Genomic DNA, 10374 nt, shown 5'->3' with positions numbered 1-10374 from the left:
TTGTAGTCCTATCCAGTTGTTCGCCCTGTACAAGCAGTTTCCTGTTTTTTGCGTTTCTTTTCTCCCCCACGTGCATTGTATAAGTTTTTTTTACGTTTAGTTTCAGATTCAGGCTTGCCATGAAGGTGCAGTATCTATTCAGGGCCAGCTGTAATTCATTTGGTGTTCTTGCTAGAATAACAGCATCGTCGACTCAATTTTACAATGTAGGGAGGCAAACGAATTGGCTGACGCCATTATTGTGGCTGAACAGCACAGGGGTATCACGTGGAGTGACCACAGGGGGGCGCATTGGCTGGCCATTCAATACTTTAACACCCATAGTAAGTGTTCATCATCACCATATCACTGTGCAGCTGCCCTGCAATATAGTAGCAACGTGTGGGGAACCAAACAGTAGAACGCTTTGAGAAGTGACCAACACTACACCCTGACATGACCAAAAAGGTAGGGTCCCTGTCAGTAAGTGAGTGACATACAACACAGGGTCAATGTAGGAAAATCACCATGGGCATAGTGATCTGGGAGGGCGAGAATAGCAACACAGTACCACCAGGTTGGCGTTACCAAGTGCACAGTAACAACTTTGAGGCATTGACTGATAGCACAACAGCAGTTTCTCCTTGAAAACAGTACATTAATATAGTACGTTCATCAGCAGCACTTGGGAAAGCCCACTGTGCCGAAACTGCATGGAGGAGCAGGGTGATTACTGGCAGTCTGGTCACTAACCGTGCATGTGGATCCTGGTAGTATGAACAGATAGCACAGCAACACCAGAGAGGCTGGTATGTAACAGCACAGTAATAACAGAATCCACAATGAGTGACTTAAATCACGGTAAAGCTGTAGGAGGTGTGACCAATAGCTCACATGAACAATAAAAGTAATGTCCTAAAACTCTGGATTGGTGACAAACAGCACACGATTTTCTAAAGGTTAATGTCCAGCCGCATTTTGAAAACACGGAAATGGCCATCAGAACAACATACCAGGGGTTATAAATGACCGGCTTCATAATGCGATAGGCCTGATGATGGCCATAATAGCTCTGGCAGGATAACCAACAGCTCAGTGGTGCCATGTCAGTGACCACCTTTTCACAGAGACTCCTTGTGTTGAGAAAAATCACAGTAACAGTGAAAGTGAACCAAAAGCAGCCAGGAAGCCTTGTTGGGTGGAACAGCAGCTGATAATTTACCCCCCACCATGGGATGGATTCCTAGATAGTAAGAAACAGTGTGGAGTAAGAGTGTCAAGACTCAGAGAAATATCAAGCTTAAACGACCATGAACATCAGTCAGGAGGTTCCCACTGCTGACCAAAGGGGTCATGATGGCAGAGGCAGCAAATGCAAACCAAGCTGTACGAGTCCTATTCTCTTTTTGTAGTGTCCCGTTTTACCTTGTCCCCTGCTGTCTCAGTAGTTCAAGTTCAAGTTCAGGAATTTGTATAGCGCACTACTCACCCAGAGGGTCTCAAGGCGCTTGGGGGAGGGGGTGCATTATTTATCGAATAGCCAGGTTTTGAGTTCCTTTCTGAAGGATATGTGGTTCTGTGTAAGGCGGAGGTGAGTGGGGAGAGAATTCCAGGTCTTGGCCGCCAAGTAGAGAAGGATCTTCCTCCCATGGTGGATCTATGGATGCGCGGGACTGCTGCGAGGGCTTGATTGGAGGATCTTAGTTGGCGGGTGGGTGTGTAGAAGGACAGTCGTGTGTTTAGGCATTCGGGTCCTAGTTTGTAGAGGGCCTTGTGTGCCTGGGTGAGGAGACGGAACATTATTCTCTTGTTGACGGGAAGCCAGTGGAGGTCTTTCAGGTGGCCGGTAATGTGATCTTGGCGAGGGATGTCCAGTATGAGTCTGGCTGATGCGTTTTGAATGCGTTGGAGTTTTTTCTGTAATTTGGCTGTTATTGCGGCGTAGAGGGTGTTTCCATAGTCCAGTCGGCTAGTGACCAGTGCGTGGGTGACAGTCTTTCTTGACTCGGAGGGGATCCAACGGAAGATTTTTTTGAGCATACGAAGTACGTTGAAGCATGAGGAAGAGACGGCGTTGTCTGGTCATCGAGAGGGAGGAGTCTAGGATGAAGCCTAGGTTACGTGCGTGGTCTGTGGGAATGGGTGCTGTGCCCAGGGCCGATGGCCACCATGAGTCGTCCCAGGCAGAGGGGGATGATCCTAGGATGAGGACTTCCGTTTTGTCAGAGTTAAGTTTTAGGCGGCTGTTTTTCATCCATTCGGCTACTTCTTTCATGCCTTCGTGAAGATTGGTTTTGGCGGTGTTAGGGTCTTTGGTGAGGGAAAGGATCAGCTGGGTGTCGTCAGCGTAAGAGATGATGTTGAGGTTGTGTTGTCGCGCGATGGGTGCGAGTGGGCTCATGTAAACGTTGAAGAGGGTGGGACTGAGTGATGATCCTTGTGGTACTCCGCAGATGACTTCGGTGGCCTCTGATTTGAATGGGGGAAGTCGGACTCTCTGGGTTCTCCCGGCGAGGAACGAGATGATCCAGTCCAAGGCTTTTCCTTGTATGCCGATGTTGCTGAGGCGTTGTATGAGGGTGCTATGACAGACTGTGTCGAGTAGGATGAGGGCAACTGTTTCTCCGTTGTCTAGTAGTGTTCGGATGTCGTCTGTCGCTGCAATGAGGGCAGTGTCGGTGCTGTGATTGGCTCGAAAGCCGGACTGTGAGGTGTCGAGGGAGTTGTTGGATTCGAGGAAGGCGGCGAGCTGGCTATTGACGGCTTTCTCAATGACTTTGGCAGGGAATGGGAGGAGGGAGATGGGGCGGTAGTTCTTAAGTTCGGAGGGGTCTGCTGTGGGTTTCTTCAGGAGGGTGCTGAGTTTGGCGTGTTTCCAGCTGTCTGGGAAGGTAGCGGAGTTGAAGGAGCAGTTGATGACATCACGGAGATGGGGTGCGATGATGGAGTCTGCTTTGTTGAAGATGTGGTGGGGACAGGGGTTGGTTGGCGAGCCTGAATGGATGGAGTTCATTAGGCGGATGGTGTGTTCAGTGGTGATTGGGTTCCAGGCGCGAAGGTTGTTAGAGGGCGGTTTAGGTTCTGAGGTGGGTGGAGTGGACTGCTCTTTGGAAATGTTCTCGAAGCTATTATGTATATCGGCGATTTTGTTGTAGAAGAAGGATGATAGCGAATCGCAGAGGTCTTGGGAAGGAGTAATGTCGTTTGAAGCTGCGGTGGGGTTGGTAAATTCTTTGACGATGTTGAATAGCTCCTTGCTGTTATGGGCGTTGTTGTCGAGTCGATCCCTGAATGCTGATTTCTTGGTGGATCGGATCAATTGGTGGTGTTTGCGGGTGGCTGTCTTGAGGGAGGTCAGGTTGTCAGTGGTTGGGTTTTTTCTCCATGTTTTCTCGAGAGTACGGCATAGTTTCTTGGATTTCTTAAGGTCATCGTTGAACCAGGGGGCCTTTTTGCTACCCTGTTTGGGGTTTTTTCAAGGGTGCTAATTCTTCAGCACTGAGAGAGATCCATTGTTTGAGTTTGGTTGCAGCTTGGTTTGGGTCCGATGAGAGGGCGGGAGGGTTTTGGTTGAGCGATGTGAGGAGTTGGTCGGTGGTGATTTTGTTCCAGTTTCTTCGCGGAATAGGTTGTGGGCGGTTGTGGGTCGAGGTAGTTTTGTAGCTGAAGTGAACACAACTATGGTCCGTCCAATGGAGAGCTGTGGTGCGATCGAAGGAGATGTGTTTGCTGGAGGTGAATATTGGGTCGAGCGTATGTCCGGCTACATGGGTGGGGGTGTCAACAAGTTGTTTGAGTCCGAGATTGGCCAGGTTGTCCAGAAGGGTGGTGGTGGTGTTGTTGTTGTTTTTCTTTTCCAGGTGGAAGTTGAGGTCTCCCAGTAAAATGTAGTTCTCGGAAGCGAGGGCATGTGGACTGATGAAGTCCGTGATGTCTTCGCTGAATTGTTTACGGGTTCCTGGGTGCCTCTAAGTGTGGTCCTGGGGTCGGTGTGGATCTGGAAGTGGAGGTGTTCGGTGGGTGTAAGGTTATCGTCAAAGCTGGTCGTGATTCTGATGGTGTTCTTATGGACGATGGCGATGCCTCCTCCTGTTTGGTTGGTGCAGTCTTTTCTGATGATCTTGTAAGCGTCCGGGATGGCTATGGCGATGTCGGGTGTTGATGCTGCGTTCATCCAGGTTTCTGTAAGGAAGGCGATGTCCGGTGAAGCGGTGTCGAGTAGGTCCCAGAGTTCAGTGGCGTGTCTGTGGACCGAGCGGGTGTTCAGCAGGATGCATTTCAGGTGGTTTGAGTCGGAGATGTGTTTGGACTTAGTGGATTTGGTGTGGGTCTTGATGCAGGCGAATTTGCAGGAGTGGCAGGCGAAGGGACCGTGGGTACGTCCTGGGGCAGCTCCGAAGCATTGTGGTGTGCTTCCGGGGTTAAGGGCTAGGAGGGTGGCGGCGTCATACGTTATGCGGGAGGAGGTCGGTTTGCGGGGGCCAGGGGGTCTGGCGCTGGGCGCGGTCCAGGCGCGGACGGGCGTAGACGGGCTTACCTTTGGCACACCTTCGGCGCGCATGGGGCGCGACCGCTGCGCGTGAACGCTGCGCGCAAATGCATCTGTCATATGCGGGAAGTGAAGGGGAGGGGTGAGGGAGGAGCAGCTGGGAGGCAGGAGGCGGGGTGGAGAGTCAGGGAGGGAAGGCAAGACAACAACAACAATCTGAGCAAAATGGCAGTAAGCCAAAAGCGATACCGGGTTGGGGGCACAGAGAGTGTGAAAAAACGCGGTGAAAATAAAGACACAATCAGGCAGAATACAATATCAGGCACAATACAATTAATACAGGCAGCACAAATAGTAAGAGCGTTGCTGCGCGCTATGGAACACTAGCGCTACAGAAATATGCTAATTAGTTAAAGCGACCTGGCGCACGAGGGTGAATAATAAATAAATATATTATGCGTCTTTACTGCGGTGGTCTAGTGGTAACGATACCCATCTAGCCTGTAGGTTAGGGAGCAGCGTGAGGAGGAGCGACCGCTTCTGAGTTTTCAGGAGGGTCACAGTAGAAAGTAGGAGGTTATTGAGCGGTTTAGAGTGGGGTATGCGGTCAACAGTGTGACATCTTCAGAGGTCTAAAGGTACATAATATCATTTTCTCAAGGCAGGTTGGCAAATGGGTGTCATGCACTCGACCCTCACCGAGTTCCACCATGGAAGTGGCTAGGCATGTTGGCTGAGCAGTCTCTTTAAAATGGATCCAAGTGATCCAGTACATATTGTGGACGAGCTGCACTAGGCTGTAGCTGAATATCTGGCTCAGTCCCAGCCCTTCTCCCGTTCCTCAGATTTGAGCTAAAGGAGATCCCATCCTGCATCCCAGACATGACACACATCCTCCCTAATGCCCTTTTTGAAATAGAAAAATGACAAGGTGTTTGACAGCTGAACACAAACATTGCAGATACGGGCAAAGCGAATATGTCTGGCCTTCTCATGCAGGTGCAGTAGTTATTTTTTTACATTTTGTTTAGTGCGAGCAAATGCCATCTAATTGGGCACACCATGCAAAGGCAAAATAAACAGCGGGTATTTAAAGTTAATATAAATAAAATACTTTAAGCCAGTTTCGTCACTTAAGAGAAAGGAACTGTTTTTAGGCAATTTCATACAATGTGCAGAGCCTTTGTGCAGTCTAAGTGAGGGGAGCTAAAGGGTAAAGTGGGCTAACCTAGGCAGTATGCTGTGGTGGGCGGGAGCAACAGGTAATCCACAATTTAACACACTAATAGACTAAGTGCACCGACCAAAGCCCTTCTACTCCTGTTTATTTTACATGATTGTTTTGAAAAACAACAGTCTGGTGTGACAGCTAGCGCTTATTTCAAAGGCTGGCCCTAAAAATGTGTGGAGTGTTTCCCTGCTCAAACCTTTTTGGGCGAACATAGCATAGCATAACAAAGACACACAACAATATACTTTTTAGAAAAGAAAAATATTATAAACAAGCATTTGCAATGCAATAGGTCTCGCATTATTAAAGTTTGAGCTATTGGCATTTCTAAAGAATGCAACACCAATAGCTCAAACTTTAATAATGCGAGACCTATTGCATTGCAAATGCTTATTTTCGTCACCATTACTCCAGGGAGAAAGGCATTTCGCATTGATAATAGAGTGGAGAGATAAATACTTATCGGCACTGTTAGCAATCTATAAAAATGAGCATTACAGGACACCAACATGCATTAAGTAAATTTGTTTATTTTTATTGAATTATAAACCTTCAGTATATAAAAAAATCTCCACCCTTGTTACATATATCACAAGGCACTACGGCATTATGGCTATACCTTAAGATTTCAAGTACACCTCAGAAATGTTGGCAATTACAAAAAACAACTATGCCCATAATTAAACAACTTCAGATGCCCAACATCCAGTTGCATCCTCAACAGAAAACCCAATTGCAAACAAACATTGATTTCCCATGATACCAAACAGTACAAATAGCATAACAAAAGCTGAGAGATTAGGAGTTCCAAGTTTGCAGAGCTCATAAACATGCAGCAATATTCCAAGATGCCTTGCTTCTAAGGCTATCCTCTACCACAACCAAACATTTTGTTCCAATTTTCATATAGTTCCAAGTCTTTCTGGGACACACTGGGTCGTACAGTTTGCAAAGCATTTTTAAAATCAACATATGCGATGGGTCGCACTTGATCAGCTGTGATAGTTGAAATGTCTATGACTTGTAAGCTACGTATGGGACCGAGGGAAGCTTCTCTGCAAAGTTGTGTCATGTCTGCTCCAGAAAATCCTTCAGCTTGTTTGACCACAAGTTCAACTTCATCCAAAGTCAGACAGCAGTTCTCCTTTGACATTAGATTAGCTACCATTTGCTTCCTTGCTGAAGGTTCAGGTAAAGGTATGTACAGACGTTTCTCTAATCTTCTTCGAGCAGCCTCGTCAATTTCTTGTGGTCTGTTTGTAGCTCCTACCACAAGAATGCGGTCCTCTGATGAGGTTGTAGCACCATCCAACTGAACCAAAAACTCAGTTTTTATTCTCCTCGAAGATTCATGCTCTCCCTCCCCTCTCTGAGACAACAGAGAATCAATTTCATCAATAAAGATCACTGCAGGCTGGTTACATCGCGCCACTGTAAAAAGAGCACGCACCATCTTTTCCCCCTCTCCAACCCATTTTGATGTCAAAGAAGACGCACTTATGCTAAAGAAGGTTGCCCCAGACTGACATGCAATACATTTCCCTATAAGAGTTTTTCCAGTCCCAGGTGGTCCAAACAGAAGAATCCCTTTTGGGGGGCCTCGCAACCCTGTGAAGATATCCGGCCTCAACATTGGCCAAACTACAATCTCTTTGATAGTTGTCTTAGCAAATTCAAGACCTGCAATGTCATCCCAGTTTACTGGGGGTCCGTGATCCATGATTTCACTCTGTATGAGCTCTATCATCTTTGGCTCTATGTTCTTCAAACGCTCATCCACAGGGAACTCCTGTCCGGAGGACCCTGCCTCACGAGGCTTGATTTGCATTGTTCCATAACTATCCACTGCATCTTGTTTAGACACAGGGGGTACAAACTTTCCATATAATCCCCGAGATCGCGCCGCACCCAAAGATTTTTTGGCTCCACTGTATAACAGACAAGAAGAAGTACGCTGAGCATGGTTATTTTTTTTCTGCTGATCTACCCAGAGTTGCTCTTTTGCAGTTTTGAAACTTCCAAGACGACTTTCTTCATCTTGGTTTCCATTGCCGCTGAAATGTTTGGCTTCAGAATTACTGGATAGTCTATGGCTGGGACCTGCTTCATTGCTATCCTCATCGGAAATGAAAAATTCTTTCCTCTTTCCAGATTTGAAAACTCCTCTAGCCGGAGATGACGGACTTAAAGAAGGAAGAATCTGCCCAAAGGTAAAATGCCCTGCTTGCATACTGGAACAATGACTGGCAACATCCTTATTTCCAAATGTAGAGCCTGAACCAGATCCTTTGCTTCCAGGCTGCCCAACTAGGGGCACAGGCAACATGCGACTATCAGATTTAGGCTTAGTCTCAGTGGGAAGCACGTTATTCTTAATCATTTTGGAAGTTGACATTGCATCCGAGTTATCTGGTCTCTGGTTTTTAAGGGAGGTAGCCAGGTGCTCAGTGTTTGCACCGCTGTTATTCTCACCATGTCCTTGAAGATCTGGATTACCACAGGCACTGCTCTCCTTCCGAGCTGCCTCTACTGCAGACAGCAGCGCGTCTCTGCTGCTTTTGGCATCATGCATCATTTTCTGCACGCTCTTTAATTCATAAATATTACTAGCTGTCAAGGAGGACTGCCACTTGTCACTGTCATTTCGTGGGCATTTTACCAGAGCCAGCACACTGTCGGCATAGTTATTTAAGCCAGTCTCCGCATTGTCAGAGTCAATAATTGCTGAATATTTCTCCGAATATTTTTTAAACAACATGCCTGCCGAGACCTCCGAGATCTCAGAGTTTGCACATGCATATTGAAGCAGAGAGATTTGTGCACGATATGCGTCTGCCTTCTCATAAGGTGAACAGTTGCCAGAAGTAAGAGCAAAATAATGTTTTTGCCACTCGCTAAGGTGTACCGAGTTGGGGTCCGGAATCTGCATTCTGTAAACTGCAATAAAAGACAAAAAAGAAAGTCTCTGAGAAGGATGTAGGTTATTTTCATTTAATCAACAAAAGAGAAATGTTATAACCGTTTTTCTTTTAGCAGCAGACCTCAAGAAGAAACAACACAATTATTTTAGGAAAATAAATAAACAGTTTCATCTGTTGCCCAGATTAATTGTCAAATAAACGGATGTCCCCCATGTCAAATTGTCGAAGTACAAAACCACATTTTAGTAAGCACCAATTTCTGATGAATGGAACTTAAAAAAAAAAAAAATCTGGACAAATAAAAGTAAAATCACTTCATATTTCAGAGAAACATGACTACTTGGTTTGCATTTATGTTAGTTTGTTAGTCAACACTTGTTACACTGACAACATTAAAGATACAACATCCTTCCAGCTCATTGATCTTCCTCATATAGAACCCTTGTTCAGTCCACAATTGTACTTTATTTTTCCACCTATTCAGTGTATAAAGAAGGCGTCAAGACGTTTCGAAAATAATGTAGAAAGCAGGTGCGGGAGTACAAGCAAGGCGATTGGGACAAGAAGGGAAAAAGTGCTCTCTTAAAACAAAAGAGTAACAAAATTGCCAAAAATATGTGTCCCTTTCATACCAGTCAATTGGAAGCTACATTTTACAGGCCAGGGCCTGTAAATAACGTTAAAGGAATGGAGGTATATACACACATTAGTCGCTTGAGGCGACATATTTCAATTCTCCAGTCTTCTGCTTATGGCCACTATTACTTCAGCATGCAAAGTCATAGCTAGTTCTCTTCATCTGAGCATTCTCCACATTTAAATACCCAAGATAAAGTTGCTGATCTGGTCAGCTATTTCCCACAGATATTCCCAGGATCCCTGCTAGGTGATAGTGCGCTTTATAAATTAAATAAATAAATAAATACATCTACACAAGGTTTCTCCTTTAAGGAATTCAATCTAGGCACACCCTTTGAGGCAATGGCAAGTAAGGTCTAAACTGGAATCTCACAAACGCTGTCCTAATGAATTTGACTCCTTTTAATTTAGGGCTAACAATAGTTTTAGCGGTCTCTCCAGAGCTTTAGGACATAATACAAAAAACATAAAATACATACTATAAATAAACTGGGATTGGACCCGTCCCATCCAGGCTTTGTTTGCTTAGAGTCATTTACATTCTCGGCCAACTCACAGGAATTGCCATTGCTTTACTTGATGTCAGTCGACTTTTATATTAACCCAAAGGACTGCCATTGGGTATTTGGGAGGCTGTCTCCATTATTGACAGCATTTTGCCTCTCCGCATCTGAGTCCATATAGGAAATACTCAGCACGCAGAAGCCAAAATAGCCACTTCTTTTACTATGTCGACAAAGGTACGCAATATGGAGGAAGAGAGAAGTGGTGACCAGGGAGCATCGACTGAAGTGTTTTAATGTTTCTTCATGAAAAGTTATACAAGTTGTCAAAGAAATAAAAACGTACTTGAAATGTGATCAAGCTAAGTGAATTTACTGTTTTTTATTGCATTTTTAAAGAATACAGTCATACACAACACATTTGTGTCAAATATGTGTTCTCGAGCTTGACAACAGAAATGATCAGGACGAGGAACTGAAGATTCAATGAACACGGTATGAAAAACAATAACAGAAACGCACCATGACATTTCAGGAGGAATAAAATAAGCATTATTGCAGAGTGCCGACCTACAAAATAACAAATAATGGGAAGGGGGGGGGGGGGGGAAT

At 45.5% G+C, this 10374-nt stretch overlaps 1 protein-coding gene across 3 annotated transcripts in view; it reads right to left on the bottom strand.

Moving 5' to 3' along the window:
* Positions 1–6209: 6209 nt before the first annotated feature.
* The window catches only part of FIGNL1 (fidgetin like 1), a 61921-nt gene continuing 57756 nt past the window's right edge, over positions 6210–10374 (bottom strand). For all 3 annotated transcript variants that reach the window (XM_078688106.1, XM_078688107.1, XM_078688105.1), the window contains exon 2: positions 6210–8636. In XM_078688106.1, the coding sequence (XP_078544232.1) occupies positions 6565–8628 (2064 nt within the window). In that variant the 5' untranslated portion in view covers positions 8629–8636 and the 3' untranslated portion in view covers positions 6210–6564. The remainder of the gene's footprint in view (positions 8637–10374) is intronic.

Source organism: Lissotriton helveticus, chromosome 4_1, assembly GCF_964261635.1.
Source record: "Lissotriton helveticus chromosome 4_1, aLisHel1.1, whole genome shotgun sequence".
Taxonomy (NCBI): domain Eukaryota; kingdom Metazoa; phylum Chordata; class Amphibia; order Caudata; family Salamandridae; genus Lissotriton; species Lissotriton helveticus.
Note: the sequence above shows the minus strand (reverse complement) of the source record. Positions and strands in the feature narration are given on the sequence as shown.